The sequence below is a fragment of the Poecilia reticulata genome, linkage group LG1 (genome assembly GCF_000633615.1).
Source record: "Poecilia reticulata strain Guanapo linkage group LG1, Guppy_female_1.0+MT, whole genome shotgun sequence".
Taxonomy (NCBI): Eukaryota; Metazoa; Chordata; class Actinopteri; order Cyprinodontiformes; family Poeciliidae; genus Poecilia; species Poecilia reticulata.
This window is the reverse complement of record NC_024331.1, coordinates 13,642,898-13,659,496: the sequence shown is the minus strand read 5'-3', so window position 1 is coordinate 13,659,496 and position 16,599 is coordinate 13,642,898. Positions and strand designations below refer to the sequence as shown.

General features: G+C 40.7%; 1 protein-coding gene across 1 annotated transcript in view; it reads right to left on the bottom strand.

Annotated features, from left to right (window-relative positions):
• abcc6a (ATP-binding cassette, sub-family C (CFTR/MRP), member 6a) overlaps positions 1–15,580 on the bottom strand; it is a 31,537-nt gene extending 15,957 nt beyond the window's left edge. Inside the window, exons 1-5 of the mRNA XM_008409156.2 lie at positions 15,149–15,580; positions 10,424–10,600; positions 9,580–9,705; positions 4,964–5,101; positions 609–731 (exon numbers count right to left, since the gene is read on the bottom strand). Of these exons, the coding sequence (XP_008407378.1) occupies positions 609–731; positions 4,964–5,101; positions 9,580–9,705; positions 10,424–10,600; positions 15,149–15,190 (606 nt within the window). The 5' untranslated portion in view covers positions 15,191–15,580. The remainder of the gene's footprint in view (positions 1–608; positions 732–4,963; positions 5,102–9,579; positions 9,706–10,423; positions 10,601–15,148) is intronic.
• Between the last annotated feature and the right edge of the window lie 1,019 nt (positions 15,581–16,599).

The window sequence follows — 16,599 nt, the reverse complement described above, 5'->3', positions numbered from 1 at the left end:
AAAAAACATGAGGAGGACACACCACTGGGTGTGTCCACCTCACCACGCCAGACATTGGCTCTTGCACCCCACAGCTCCTCACCGCCAGCCAGGAGTGGGTTAGGGACTTTTCTAGCTCTTCTGACACTCTGTCACCAGGGAAATATAACATCACATGCCACTTTGATTCATAAGGAGCTCATTTTCGGTCATCTGTCAGCTGCCAAGAGTTGAAAACTTTAGCCTATCATGGCTTGATGGCACAGCGAGATCTGTGTTAAAGTAATGGCTTTCCTGTTGTGTGGCCACAAACTCCACACAGCTGGTCGCGATGTTATTTCACAAAGCCTATGAGTTGTTATAAAGGTATGCAGGAGCTCTGTGTCAAACACACACATACACTCATTCACACTCCTCTTGTAGGAAGTTGTTAAGTGCAAGAGGAATGATGGGGGAGGCGGACCACATCACTTCCTGCAAAAGGCAAAACTGTCTTGACAACAAAAGTTAAAAAAAAAGAAAAAAAAAAAGAAAACCCACAAAATAGCCACTTTGGTGTTTTTGCTTCCTGGGTATTGTGTCATCATAGATGTAATAACCGGAAGTGGGATACACTCATTTCGGCCTACCTTTTCCAAGACGGGTTTTCCTTGTGGAGGCTGATCCGCAAAACAGCACAGGAAGAGCTGGGCCAGTTGGATGGAGAAGTAGGAGAAGAAGGCGAGGTACCGTACAATATCAGAAGCAATGCCCTGAAAAATAAAACGCAGATTAAAGGAGGTGAAGATGTTTTTAAGTTGTGGGAATGACGCGTTTAGTCACTCTTAAATTTAGCTGAGTTAATCTGGTGCCACTCAAGGAAGGAGTCTTGCAGAAATGAAAATTGTGGCAAATGTATATTTGACTTTATTTAATAAAATCTAAGACACCAAGGTGTCCACATGTACTCACTGGCCACTTTAGTTACTTGCTGGCACAACTAAGGAATCGGCCGCATGGCAGCAACTGAATCCAATTAAGCATCTGAACATGGTGAAGTTGACTTGGTTAAGTCCAAACAGAGGACCGGAATGAGGGAAAAGGGAGATTTAAGTGACTTTGAATGTGGTATGGTTATTGGTGCCAGATGGGCTGGGTTGGGTGTTCCAGAAACTGCTGATTCACTGGGATTTTCAGGACTGCAAACCACCTTTTGGGTTTTCAAACAGACTGAAAGAAGAGAAAATATCCAGTGATCAGCAGTTGTGTGGGCCAAAGTGCCTTGTTGATGTCAGAGGTCAGCGGAGAATTTGTGGATTGGTTAGACACCAGGCATCAGAAGAGCCTGTAGAGCAGAGCCACCCGTTTCTTTGAGCTATAGTAAGGCTGGGTCGTCACCACCGTGAGAAAACAGCAGCTGGCCAGCTTCTTGTTCAAAATCTGAAGTAGACTTTTCCAAAGCTGATTTGAAAACTACTGCACTGAATGAAGGTTGACGTGTGACAACACTGCAACTTCACAAGCAATTTATGTACTTTACAGCTTTGTGAGGAATCTGGGCTGCAATTAATCATCTTCTTTCCAAAGCGAAAAATACTTAGACTTATCAAATCTAAACTGGATTAACGTATTTCTGAAAAACAAACCAAAAAAATGACAATTCTTGGCTTTTCCCCCCCAAAAAAACTGTTGTTCTTGGTGGCTTGTTGTCACCTATTTTTATGCAACACTTTTGCCAACACAAACAAACACATAATAAAATACTGAAAAGCTTCATTGATGTAATTATCTGGCTAAATGACTGAAACAGGACTGAAGGGAATAATTATATCAGAAGAAAGCCCATGAGTTTTATAGTAGTGGCTCATTACTGCTTGAGTAAAGTTAAAGTGAACTTGAGCTGCAATATATTGTTCAGCCACCGTCGTTGCTTTACTTCCTATGCTAATGACTGCAAACGTAAACAAAATGTATTTTTAATACAGTCAGATGGTGCTTAGATGACTGTTTTTTTTCCAACTTTCAGCTTTAAGAAAATTGAGAACATCCTATAGAATATGGGGTAATTCATCACACGTCCCATTTTTTGTCCCATTTTGAAAAAAAAAAACCCAACCAAATTCCTCATATGGCTTTGGCTCGCCTTCCACATCGTACAGCAGTGGAAGGTTTATATACCAAGATCACAGACTCAATAAAGATTAATTTGGACTTGTAAGCAACATCGGGGTGAAAACCCAACAGTTTTATTGGTGTACTTTATATAAATGAAGCAAAAGCTGGAGCTGCCTCTCAGTCACGCAAAGGGCCCGTATCTGTAAATAGGGAAATTGTGGTTTTGCAAACCAGCACCCTCACTCCCAATCATGGGAGCAGCTTTAATATTAACCGCTCAGAGGCTTTTGTAAAAAGCAGGATGTGTATGTTATTCTTGACATACAGAATTTGTGGCTTCTGGCAGCATGCATTGTTTACCGCTGGGTAAACGCTGTTGCCACAGCCGGCCTGTTGAGCAGCAGTACCAGCATTTGTGTGTGTGTGTGTGTGTGTCAAAGTGGCAGCCCTTGCAAACAGTAAAACTCTTTTTTTCGCTGAGAAGCATGGTGCCATGCCCAGAAAGCAGATATAAAAGGGGCCAAATGGATCTGGCCACACAGTGACAAACAGCAGATTCGGTCAGACAGCGAGTGGGAAAAATGTAGGTCAGGTGGCTAAGAATGGCCAAGGTCCACAAACATGAACCCTGTAAACTAGAGGCATCAATGTCATAACAAGAATTAGGGGCTTTAGTGGTAAATGTTAAAAATATGGTATTATGTAAGCTTAGATGTTGACAGGTCAGAAAGCTGCCTAGCTGTGCTTCAAAGTTTTCTTCTTTGCATCAGAATCCATTTGGAAATAGCAATAAATATCTATATGTAAAGAAGTTAAAAACTGCTTTTAGGTGAAAATTTATAGCTTGATTTTATATTAAACTGATGCAGTTTGAGATACGTGATAACGGTTCAAAGTCAAAGAAGAAAAGCTAAATCATGCCTTGAACTATCATACTGTAGTGCAATTGTAGTGAAAATACCCTGTCTTTAATTTCAAAATTCACCCAAGTTTGCTTAAACTATAATTTTTAATTTCATTTAAGTTTTAATTAAAGTCTGATAGGCTTATAGTAAAAAAAAAAAAATTGTTAAACCAAGATTATAATAGAAAACATAGATCAACACTGAGCTTAGTGATTTTGTTCTGATTCTACTCACCGAGGCTGTCCTCTGCTGGTAAGATACTGACTGCTTACCATCCACCCACAGAACCCCACTTTTACTTTGTAGCAATGTTGGTATTAGCTATCTGGTCCATTATGTCAGGGGTGTCAAACCCATTTCATTTTAGGACATAAATGTCCTTAAGGGGCTGGCCGTGCCAAAGCGTATTGGTAAAATACGTTCTGGCATTAACAAAATGTTAAAATATTAATAGTAGTGCCTGCATTCACTTTTTAAGAATAAATAACATTGAACCCAAATTACATCACTGTTTTTATGTTGATGGTATTTGGCAGAATACAGATAAAAACAGTTTCAATTTGATCGATAATATAATATTCAATCAAATATTATTATACAACTGTGGTGTTGATGTTTTTTTTTTACTTTGAAATAATGTATGCATTCCACAGAAAAATTGAAAGCCACGCATATGCTTCCTTCCACCTTACAAATTACATGCAACTTTTGTTGATATATCACTTAAATCCCTAATTATAAACTTTTATTAGTATCTGTAATTTGTAAAAAGACTGAAGCGAGTAAATACTTTTTCCAAGGTTCTTTTAGACTGCTGACATTAAAATGTGCATAATCTTCTAGGCATCTGCAGTATTATATTTAATCACAGTCTTTAAAGACTGAAATGTTCATTTTAGTGTTTTAAATTCAGACCTTAAGCAGCTGTTGTTGTTACTATAGCTGTAAAAGAGGCCTGTCAAACCTAGAACTTGGAGGCTAAGAGTATAGGAGGTGTCGGTATACGTCCACTATGTTCACGTCTGTGGTTGTGCAAAATTAAAATGTCTGCATCTAAGCTGCAAATGGCTTTGTATTATGTGTGGATGCATACATTTTCATCTGGCTGTGTTTACAGCGGTGCAGCCCCATAAACACAGCACTGACGTTTCTCTGGTCTGACCCTGGGCTGCCATGTCTCACCAGCGTTTATCCCAGGGCCATCATTACTTCCCCCCCCCCAACAGTGTGGGAATGTCACGCTGAGGACGATAAAACAGAAATATAGATGCGTGCGTTTTTATAGAAATGCAAATGCTACTGCATCACGGCTATGTGTGTGCGTGTGTGTGTGTGTGTGTGTGTGTGTGTGCGTGCACGCGCGCGCTAACCTCTCCATACAACAATGATTGCAATGTCTGACAGGAGACACAGGAAGAAAGGGAGCACTTAAACACTCACAGCCTTGACCAGAATTGGCAGTGTCATCCTCCAACACTTTGTGTTAACTTTAGCTTACCTTGGTTAAAACTTAGGCAAGAAATAGAAACTCTTTGCTGACACAGGGTATATCGCACACTGTGCTGCTGGAGTCTTGTGTCTAGACTTTTGGTAAGAATAGACCTGATTAGATATTCTAGCTCTTTGTTTTGACACCGCTAGTTCACAGAGTTCAAACTGGACACACAAACAAATCCAAAGTAGATCATTTCCAATTAAGGATGCTCTTTTTATCTCTACTGGCTTGTATATTGAAATCATATATTTTGGTGTCTTCATATTGCCCCAGCTTAGGATTAAAAGTCATGTTGTTATAAATTGTACATATTTAACTGAAGTTTGTTTGAATTGACTCCATTTTACTGCTATTATAAATTTTACATGTGCTAAGTTTGGTATTAGAACTAGATTCTGACTTGTAAAAATATTACATAGGGAAGCAAAGAGACCGAATCAATCGCCCATCCTTAGTTAGAAAGAGCAAACGGCGGGGTCTTTCTACCTACCTCGTCTATGGCCAGCTGGATCTTTGCTCTCAGAGGCACCAGAGAACAAACAACAGACAAGACCCAGAACAAGAAGAGGAAAACGGAGGAGCGACAGCCTCTTATTCTTTCCAACTGGATGATGCATAAGGCCAGGATCTGCAGGAAGACACAGAAAGGAAACAAGATCTGAATTATCCGCAGAGAGAGTCTGGGAATGGAGTTGTTGCAACAAGTTGCACATTATGCAATATTGGGTTTAGGTAGTCTAAGCTGTACTCTGATCAGGTACTTTTTGTAGTGGCTGCTAGCATTGGAAGGGGAAAATATTTTTGATTTATTTTGCATATGTATGATGGTGGTTTTCTTAAAAACAATAACATAGGTCTCTGGGAATTCCCTTTCTGCAGACTGAAACGTGATTCACACATGCCTGGTATGCACTCTGCCTCGCACACATTTTTCAGTGGAATCATAAACAATACGAAAAACATTCTTCACCTCAATGTTTTTTTTTCTTTTTTTTTTCCCAAAATAAAACCGATTTAGTTCTTGGACACCACCGTGTGTGCACCATTGACGGAATCATGCATTTTCCTGGGAACGGCTATAATCTGCCCCTCCCCACAGAGCGGTTAGCTGAGTGAGTCGTCATGTTGTTCCTCCAGAAATCACGGAGTGCGGGAAGAGTTTTGAAATGAGTGTTGTGTTGCTAACTTATAGACAAGCCGCAACTCTGTCTTATTATAAACTAGTTCAGGAAACTTTCCAAGTCAATTTTGTCAGCTTCAACTATGGTAAAAGACAGCGTTGAAGGTTGGCATGGCGATATGAACAGCATTAATTTTTTTTCGTATATTTTCTGCAGGTACTAGCCCTGTCAGCTGGTTCTTTGGCAAACCTCAGCAGAACTTTGACTTGTTGTAGTTGGACCATTTGGGTCAGCTGTGTTGGAACAAAGACATCTAAAAGTGGCAGCTCACCGGCCCTGGAGGACTGCGACTGGACCAGTGACGCATATCTTTAGCCTGTTCACTATGTTTGATGCACTTGCAAGAAATATGCATTATTAATTAATAAATAGGATCAACATCAGAATTTGTATCAACACTGATATCTGTTTATGTCCACATGAACAAGTAAATAACAGCAGTCATTCTCATTTGGCTTAGTGCTAAATCTGACTATGTAGAGGCGGTTTAATTTCTCAACTACACCACCAGGGATTTAAAAATTCAACAAACCACATAAATCTTCAGACATTCTCTTTTTACAGTTTAAAATATTCTGAATAAAATGCCTTGTCAGGCTTCCCCTGATACCTTAAAAAGGAGGAATTGGCTAGAGCTAGTGGCAGCTTGTTAGCCTATCAGATTTTGAATCATATGTTAGATTACACGCGACTTGATTTATTACAGTTTGCGTAACTTAAGAGGACGTCAGATCTTACTGGATCCTCAAACATTATTTTGCACTTTCACTTCCGGTTGAGCTGGAAACTTCCTTTTCTAAGGCGCTGAGACAACATGGCTGCCTACGGCTCCTTTGCATAACGTAGCACTGGGATGCTACGTTAACGTAGCACCAAGCTCCTTTCTGCTTTTAGCCTCCTGCTCCGACTCCCCTGCTGCTGCAGAGATCGTCTCTGTTTGTTTGTACAACAACAACAAAGGGTGGAGCTAGCGCGATCGCTAAGGTCTGAAACAAAACCCCGTCTTCTAATTAAACGGGAAGTGTGTTGTGCAATAGCGAGGAACACAGGCTTTGCGTCATTGAGTTACTGATTTTAGCTGATGATGTGTCTATTTCTCATCTGTAGTAAGTTAACCATATACTTTAAACAAAAAAAAGGGCAACAAACAGAGTTGGTCTGTTTCATCTCCTGCATGTAGGGAGCAAGATGCTATCTTAAGCACCGTGAAGAAAACTCTGTCTTTTAATAAAGACAAATTTGGCAAGAGAAGGGAACGATTGGTGAGAGACTTTTTTTTTTTTTACAGGATATCGCGGCTGTCTGTCCTTTAGCCTCCTGCTGCGACTAATTATATCCATGAAATAGAAGATCTTTTTTGGGGCGCATCCCTAAATACAAGAGCCGTCTCAGTGTATTTTTGTCCAAACACGTGCCGGTGTTTACTCAGTCGTCTGAAAAGACCACAGGTCAGTAAAACCGTCTGACCTTAAGAGAGGGAAACTGAGCAGGACCTGTGTGAGTCTGCAGAGAGAGAGAGAGAGAGAGAGAGAGAAAGAGAGAGAGAGAGAGAGAAAGCTTTGTGAGCAAAGCTCTGCTGCTCTCTCTGGACTCTTTGCAGCCGTTCAGCACGGCCTGTTGCCGTTCTGTAGCTTTTGCATCCACTCCTGCCAAAGCATAAACAACATTTTAACTTGTCATGCCACCCATGTGAGGCTGCACCACTCCTCCCTCATTTTGCCTACACATACAGGTTAAGTGTAATTTTACAACTGCTGGAAATGAGTAAGATCCACGTTTTGAGAAACAACTGCAACTAGAACCTTTCTCTGATTGCATGCTAGCCCTTATTTCCTATAAATATTGTTGTGTGTCCCAGCCAGCCCTCATGCCACCCTGATGCAGGTCACAGAGGCCGTGTCGGTCGCTTTCAGGATGTACAGACGTAGAAGATGAACAACATCTGTTGAGCGTAAATACTTTTTTTTTCCACAGCTCCAGTCCCGTCCAAAAGCGTGCGCTCCCCTTCAGCTTTTTTCACTTCTTGTTCCGTCAATGAGGTGTGATTTATTTTACTGATGTGTGTTGGTTCGACCAGTCCAGGTTAGTGCAAAGACAATGTCTTTGTAAACCTGTGCATTTGTATCTGACCCCGTTTACTCTAGTAAATAAAATATAGTTCAGTTTATTCCCTTTAGAAATCACCTAAAAGTAAACAGAGTACTAAATAATATGACGCAGATTAATGGGACATTAAAACACAGAATGATTGAACAAAATAAAGGAACGTGAATATTTGAAGTCTGATTGAAACCTTTGCGATGGCGATTTACTTACTTTTTCATCTTTCTGTTTTTGTTTAGTTGTGTTGTAATCTTTTTAGGTTTTGTTTTAATAAAAGTATTAAGTCCTTTTTTCTCCTGGTCTTTATTTCAAATAGGTAAAAAAAAAGATAAACAATAATCATTGATATCGATATGATTTGAAACGTTTATACCACGATGTATTTTTCAGCCACATCGTCCAACCCGACTTGGAAGATTCTGACTGTAATCTGATGGAGATTGATCTATTTTCCCAGAAATGTTAGTCTGTGGCCAAAAAGATTATCAGCAATATTTACTGAGAATTTAGATCTGTAATCAGCTCTAAATACAAATGCAGACTGTACTTTTCATATAAAATATTTATCAAAATAAATTAAAACCATGAATAATTTTCCTCCACTTTAAAATTATGCATATCTTTCTTTTGGTCTTCCACATTAAATCACAACAAAATACATTGAAGTTTGTGGTTGCAACATTCCAAAAATTTTCTTTTTTTTTTTTAAGTCGAAACACTTTTGCAAGGCACTGCAGATCTGAATATTTGACCTGTCTGAACTTTCTTCAGATGCTGTAATGCCTATAATGGATTTTGGGAGCGTGGCCAGGAAAGCGTTCATATTTGGAGAAAAACTATTGTTTTTCTTTCTGCCGAGGCGGTAAAAATGAACCACATTACACCTTAAATACAGTTCAGGGCAGAACAATGGCGCTCAGCGCCTCCTGTCCGACTGTACACCTGTAAGCTATAAAAAGACTAAAGCCGTCTGTGTAATTAGGGTCAACACAGACTACAATTGTATATCTTAAACTTTATATTTGGTGGTTTTGTGTTTTTTTTTTTTTGTAAGACAAACCAAACAATTGGAGGAAGACCCAATGACAGGAAAGCAAGTTCATCTTCATTAAATACAATTATAGCGTGAACTTTATCTCGATGCACCTTTATGATTGTACGGTTGAGCTGCCATATATGAGAAATTCAATTCCTTCTGCTTCAGACTGATGTCCTGCAACTAAAAATGCTGATCCTGTTTGTTTCAGCTGCATTTTCTCTCATAATATCGAAAATATCTGGTTTCCCACTGTGTGTTCTTCCTTGTGACACATGGTTTGTTTCTGACAACGCATTTAGAAAGGTTTTTCATGCACTGGAACTTTGCACATACGTACTTTACGCCAACCCCTTATCAGTCTGTAACAGATGTCATGACATTTTGTACTCTGCGCTCTGATGATTGATTATCCAAAATGTGCAGTGTTTACAGGTCACTGCTGTATTTACATAGTCTGTGACACCATAAGTCCATACCTGGTTAGGCATGTTTGCACCCAAGTGCCCGTTGAGCACTTGCTCTGTGTGTATTCTTTCATGTCAGGATGTGAAGTCAAATATTCCTAAAAGTTCTCTGTTGCTCACAGAAACTCAGTAAGAGTGAGAAGTAAGAAATGTCGGGTACAGCTCTGTAGGTGGAGCTTTTTGTCTTTCGAAAGGAAAGCTCAGATGTGAGGTCTCTTTTCACGGCTCTACGAAAAAAATAATAGCAATTTGGTCCGAAAATGGACAATGGTGATACGTCTGTGTGAAAAAAAAAAGAAAAAAGACACACACAACTTACCACTGTCATGCTACGTATGATGGGGCTGAGTAGGAAGACCATGTGGTGCTGGATGTCTTGGCTCCTCTCCAGCAGAATGTAGAAGAACTCAACAAAACCGAATGAGGCCAGCAGGAAACCCAACACCTGAGGGAAAAAAAACAAAACAAAAAGAAAAACTAAAACGGTTAATTGCCACTAAGAGTGAATCTGTCAACGCATGTTTGTATTTTTCTTTCTTTTAGGTGGACCTGTGAGAAAATACAACCTGTCCATTAACCTCTGAAGATAAGCACCAGCCCCTCCACTTCCACACAAACATGCAAGGATTAAGCTGGTATAGTAATGGTTCATGCAGGATCAGCACAGGGATGAAATTCTTAGCACCGCTGCCCTGCAGCAAGATAGATCTTAAGTTTGCATCTGTGTGTTTTTTTACATGTTCCAGCAGGTCAACTAGCCTTCCAAAAACATGAATGTCAGGTTAGCTGACCTGTCTGAGTTGCCTTTGCTTAATGTGTGGTTGTGTGACCAGTTTTTCTGTGCGTTAGCCTGTGAATGCCTATCTCACTCACTGACTGCTGGACATAGGCACCGGTCTCTTTGCAGTCCTGGACATATTAAGCAAGTGTAGAAAATGGGTGGATAGATGTCTCATGCACACTTTTCACAGTGAAACAAACTTCTGGGTGTAAAGGTCTACCGGTATGGTTGCCTTGTCCTGTGTGACTACTTGTTTGCCCTGTGAAGGACCGGCGACCTGGCTCTCAACCTTTGACCTCTGAAGATAAACAGCCATCCCTCCTGGCCCCTGTGACCTGGAGAGGATTAAGTGGGATCAAAAGATGAGTGGCTGGAATCTCACCATCTTGGCAGTGCAGAGGCAGGACATCTGGATCCGTCCGTGGTCATGGCAGTAGAGATGAACACAGTAGAAAGGAACCAACAACCACAGGTAGACGCAGGGGACCCACACCAGCACTGTGTTCTGGAAACACTGAGTGAGGTCGGGGTTAGCTGTGTACCAGGTGCGGTTCCAGTCCTGAAACAATGAGCGGGGGAAGAATTGCAATGAGTTTGGTAAAGGGAAAAGACCCAGATTTAGCTATTACTTTTTACAATTCACAAACTTTCTGTGCAAATTAGCCACAGTGCAAATGTTCTAGACTTTAGTGCAGCTTGTGCATGGCAAGTAAGCCAAGTAGGAACCAGAAATATGTGCTGAATCCTGGCAATCTTGGCTAGCAAAAAAAAAAAGAAAAAAAAGCAATTTCTTTTTTTTACAGGGATCCAAATCAGTTTGGGGAGTGTTCTGACTTTTCTGTCTGGTCGGTCAACAAAGTAGGAAAATCCGGTGTAAAACTGCCATAAAAGATACAAGCAGAGAGTGACAGAACTTGGTTGTGATGTCTTTGTTTAAAACAATATGGTGGGATAAGTGGCTTGTTGTTCTCTTGCTTCCCTTGTTTATCACTTCACTTGCCTAATGAGGGGCAGGGTGTCTGGCTGCGCTAACGAGACTGCCCTGCGGAGTCACCACAGGAAGTGGTTTAAGGCTCTGAGCATGGCAGCGGAGTCTAGTCCCGCTGGTAGACTCCCAACTAGGATGAAGCGGAGTAGCCACAATTGGTGGCAGCTGTGTGGCTATTATGTAACAACCCTCCTCCCACAGTGAACCAGCGCAGGTGAGTCAGGATTTGTTCCTTGCAGCACGTTTGAGGATTTACCAACAATTGGTAAATCCGCTGCTTCTAGTCTCTGAAACCACAAGATCTGAAAGCACGATCTGCTCCAAAGGACTACGCACACCGAGCACATTTGTAAATCTTCAAATCTCAGCTCATTAAAGTTTTTGCAGTTGAGCAGACCATTTTGCACGTACACACATAGGTGAACCCTTGAAAGGACCGCCCGAATCCTTTCGAGTGATGAATCTAAATGAGTGGGAGGCTAGTTTCACAGACCCTTACGACTCCTGTGGTTACTGGCAAGTAGATGTTCAAAGCCCTTTTACGAAAAAGTCCAACCTGCCACAACTCAATTCAAGCACTTTCTTCTGCATTTTGCTATCCTCGTCCCGTTTCTCACCCTCTGCCGAAGTGGTTTCTGCAAACTTGCATATGCCAGGAGCTTCTGCAAGGCGTCTATTTTTACTAGACAAACACAGTGATGTGAAAGTGGAGAGCAGAGACACATCTTCTGTGCCACTGCAAAAGTGCTGAATTCATATTTTTTTTACAAATTCACCATTTTGAAACCCTTAGAGGCAGAAGATTGGTGAAATCCGCAAGGATTTCCAGTATCTTTGCCTATAAAAACTGCATCAGGTGAGTGATGTGTCAAAAAAAGAAAGACCCGTTAATTTAATAAATGTCAACCTTTCTGTCAACTGTTAGGTCAGCATTGCTTTTCCTGTGATTCAAATTACAGGAGGTCAGGTTGAGTAAAGAGGGAGAAAATCAATATTTACATATCTTACTGGACTAAAGTTTTTATTTCTTTAAAATTAGCACACTCAAAGAATTTAGGCTTTCAGTTCAGACAATGTCAAAGGTCAAATCAATATTGTCTGAGTTCAGTTCCAATTCTTTATATGTTTTGCATTTATAACTCATTGCTATTTTTGACACCTCAAAGAAAATGGGTGACATTTCACTGTGATGTTTCGAAAATCAATTTGCGATGTGTACTCGTTCATTTTTGGTATCATCTTGGCTATAGAGATCAGTCGAAAGCTTCCTAAAAAGTGTTTTTCAGAAGGATTTCAAATTATACACCTAAAATACAACGTGACATATTGATTCTTGGAACGCTGTTACGTTTTTGATGAGAAAGACCTGCGCAACTTGTGTGCCATCAACTTGCAACCATGCGAGACAAAAGGTGGCAGCACTTTGACAAAAAAACAGAAAGCAGCTTAAAGACACAGTCGGTGAGCTTTTTTAATCGTTCTCAACATTTAGCAATGTGATTTTTTTTTTGATGCGTAGAAAATGTTACGTTTTGTTGAATAAGACCTGCACGTTTTCCAGAGTAGTGTATTTGTTTGCTCAGTCAGATTTGCTTGCGAAACCACGTCAGTTGTTGGCAAGACCAGACGTTAGCAGTGTCAGCAAAAATAGTCGGGTTGTTCACCTCAGGCGATCAAATTGAATCTAGCGTCAACGCGAGACATCAGTTCGAGTAACATCATTACAGCTTTGATAAGAAAGACCAGTGTGATTTCCTGTTATTGAGCATGTGACCTGACCATGCTGGATGGTTGGACAGAAAGTACAAGTAGCGTTGGCATATTTATTAGTTGTATTGTTTTTCCTCACTCAAAATTCCACGAGTCTAAAAGGTCATTCTTGAGAGCTTTCTAGTTATATTAAATATCTAGAAGCCAAGGTGAGATGGATGGCAGCTCGCAGTAGCACTAGAACACGTGTTGTTGTAGTATTTATCATTGAGACTGTTGGGTACTTTCGACATTTAGAATGCAATGTCACACTTTGATACACTGAAAAGTACCGTATTTTCCAAATTACAGAACGCACCTTCCTATAAGCCACACCCACAAAGTTTTTTTTTAAACTGGAAAAGTACATTTACAAGCCGCACCTGGCCGTAAACCGCATGGTCCAAAGCGTGGGGAAAAAGTAGTGGCTTATAGTCTGAAAAATACGGTGAAAATCCTTCAATCTGCTGTTTAAGTTGTTCAGAGAGATTCAAACACCCAGAAGTCTCTAGATGTCAAAAATTAGCCCCATTTCGCCCCCATTTCGTCCTCAAACCTACTCAATTCGTAAATGTTGTACTACCCAGGGGGAAAAGCTCAAAAGTATGAATAACGCTGACGAAAGGTTAAATGTGGCTGTTTGAAAGGTTACGACCATTGGTCTTTTTCCTGGAAAGAGCATTGACTGTGCTGTTTAGCAATCGAGCTACTCTTAGCCAGCTAAGTATCTGCAAGAAGGTGTAACATTGGACAGAAAAGTGGCATCAGTATTACTAGTTTCTGCTTGACTACCTTCCTTGTGAAACTATAATTTTGTAACATCCATCTATAACGTTGGCAACGTTAGCAATGTTAGCACCGTCACTCTAGCAAGCTCATCCAAATACAGACACACTGGCAAGACCGATGTGTGTTTGCTATAGATGAACATGTCGAAAATAAAAATGCACAAATCTTAGAGAAGCAGCTTGGCTCAAAATTTTTATTTTGAATTCCTTTCAATTACTTTAGGTTCTCCAGAGGAAAATCTCGTTTTTAGCAAACAGCAAAGAACATTTTGCCCTCCACCACCTTGCAGGTAAACTTACATCAACTGAGGCTACGATATCAACTTTAAAAACATGTTTATGTTAGTATTATTTTTATGTGATGCAGTGACAGAGACTGAGCTCTCGCTCTCTCTATTTGCAGATAAATGATGTTATGTTTTCCACATGTGTTGCACGTCTTGCAACAGACCAAAGTAAATGGCATTCAACCTCTTTCCAGGCATGTTTACCTATTGCAGAAAAAAGTTCTTTTTAGCTCGGATCACTTGTGAAGTGTGTGAGCAGAAACTTTGAGTGAAAGTATTTCAAAAGCATGTAAATAGGTTGACTCAGTTCGTGACGTAAAGTACTGTGTGCGGCAAACATAAAAAAATTAAAAAAACAACCAAAAAAAAAACCGTGTCACATCATCCAGCACACTGTCACAAATGTAACGTCAGCATGTTTTTGAAGTTTCATGCAACAGTAGCGTGCACATGATGAAACACAGTTTACGCTTACTTTCTCCGCAAAGCATGATGACCACTGTTTTGATGTTTTGCAGAAGCAGAGACAAAAGAAAAGCATTAGCTGTAATGAGATCCAGAACAAAATAGAAGGGGATAGAGGAGGGCGGGGGGCATGTTGGGAATGAGTGTTTTCATTTCCAGCTGGCTCACAGCTATTCTGCAATTTTTTTAAGCAAAGATCCGGAATGTGGAGGTTTGCTAATAAATGAGACTTAAAAAAAATAAAAAATTTCCAACCAAAACAGCTTGGATTATTTGAGTTCTCATTACTCTGCATTTCAATGATCCGAATCTCAGTGCAGAGTGATGGGTAAAACACCTTCAAGGCAGATTATAGATAATCCGTCTTGCTTCCATTCACACATGCAACAACCTGAGAACGCTTTGGTCATTTTTCATTTTACACAGACGAGCTTTGCAAGACCTTGTATTGAAATATCTTCTATGCTGTACAAGATTCATCGTTATCAGTGTTGCTATAACAGTTATTTTCGTTTTCTGAAGCTTCTCTGGTAAGCAGACAGCTAATAATAATAATAAAAAAAGAATGATGCAGATGGAAGCAATCATTTAAATCTTGAAGATGATGCACGATCAGAAAAACAATCAAAGGTTTTAATCCCAACAATTCTTCCCATTATTCAATTTCAGAACCAAAAATATTTAAAAGCAACGCTACGTAAATGTGACAGAAATTCAGAAAGAAGCGATTAAACAAGCTGCATATGGTTTAACTCTAAGACTTTCGAGGCAGGAAAAACACTCGGTGAAGAAATGTGACTCCAGGGTCAGGAAACGCATCATAAACTCACCCACAGAGGGTCCAGGCCACTCAGTCTGCAAAAGGCGTCCATCCACTCACTGGTTTCTTCCACCACCGGCGCTCTGCTCGTTTGGGTCGATCAGGCCTTCTCTCCACCCAGCAAACTTTGCACACACTCTCACACTCTCTCTTTCTCTCTTTGCACCACCACCAGTATATCAATATATATATGTATATGTGTGTGTGTCTGAAATAGTTTAATTCTGATCTCTTATTGCTCTCTGTTTCTAGTGGAAGCACAGTGAGTGTCAAGCCTCTGTGTTTCTTAGTGTGTGTTTCAGCTTTCCTTTAATAAAACATCTTCTGTCTGAATGAAACACTTTTCTCCCTGCCACCCTGACTGTAACTGCTGCTGCCCAGAGATCCGGTGTCTTTCTGACTCCCAGTCAGCCTGGCTGCTGCTTATGAGTGAGTCTCCTTGCTGGGTGGGTGGAAATATTTCTCTCTCTCTCTCTCGCTTACTCACTCACTCAATCGCTTACTCACACCCCTCTCTGCTCTCCCACATTTACTGGATTTTGATCAAAACACCACTTCCCTCAATGGGATGACAGTCCCACACCCAGACTCACTCCTCCCATTTTGACTCTGCCCCCTCACCTCCTTTCTCGGTCCTTCTCTCGCCCACTTTCCCCACATCCCAAACAGACCAGTTGTCTGGCCACAAAGTGTCTGGTTGAACACAGAAATACCCTTTAAACTGAGACGAGACACACTCCAATAAACGCCGTGCTTATAGGATTTATTCTTCATATAAATCCGAGATAATAGCAAGTAAAGAAATTTGTCTTGTGTCACATTTATGGCACATAGTTTTAAGTATCTGAGGAAAACCGTAAGACATGTTTTTCTCTGTCTCTTCAGAAAAAGAGAAATAAGATTATTGCCTTACACCTTATGCACCTTATGACATTTCCGCAGTTCGTCGCATTACATTGAGAAACATCTATATATTTTTAACAGGACGCTCTGCAACAGACCAACTCTAAGTGAAATATAATTATGAAGTGTGTTCAGTTCCCTTCTGCCCTGAAACACAAATAGGAAGTCTGGTGGAATCGAATGCCTTCACGGGTCAACTAATTAGTAAAAAGGGTCCAGCTGTGTGCAACTTAATCTGAGAATAAACTCAAATGTTCCGTGAGGGCCTTTCACCCAGCACTACTCAGTTCATCCGTCCATACATTGACCCAGCCCTGGTCCTCAGGGTCCGCTGTCCTGCATGTTTTAGGGGTTTCCCTCCTGCCTCACATCTGGCTTAAATGAATTGGTGATTAACAGGCGTCTGCAGAGTGGTCCACACTCCTAACCAGTTGGTGGCGGTAATGCTTACCTAACGTTTCTTGCCAACCACCATTAAAATTCAACAAAAGAAGAAGAAGCCGTCTGCAGCAACAGCAGGCATGCACAGGAGGTAATGCAGTCATTCCAATCACCTGC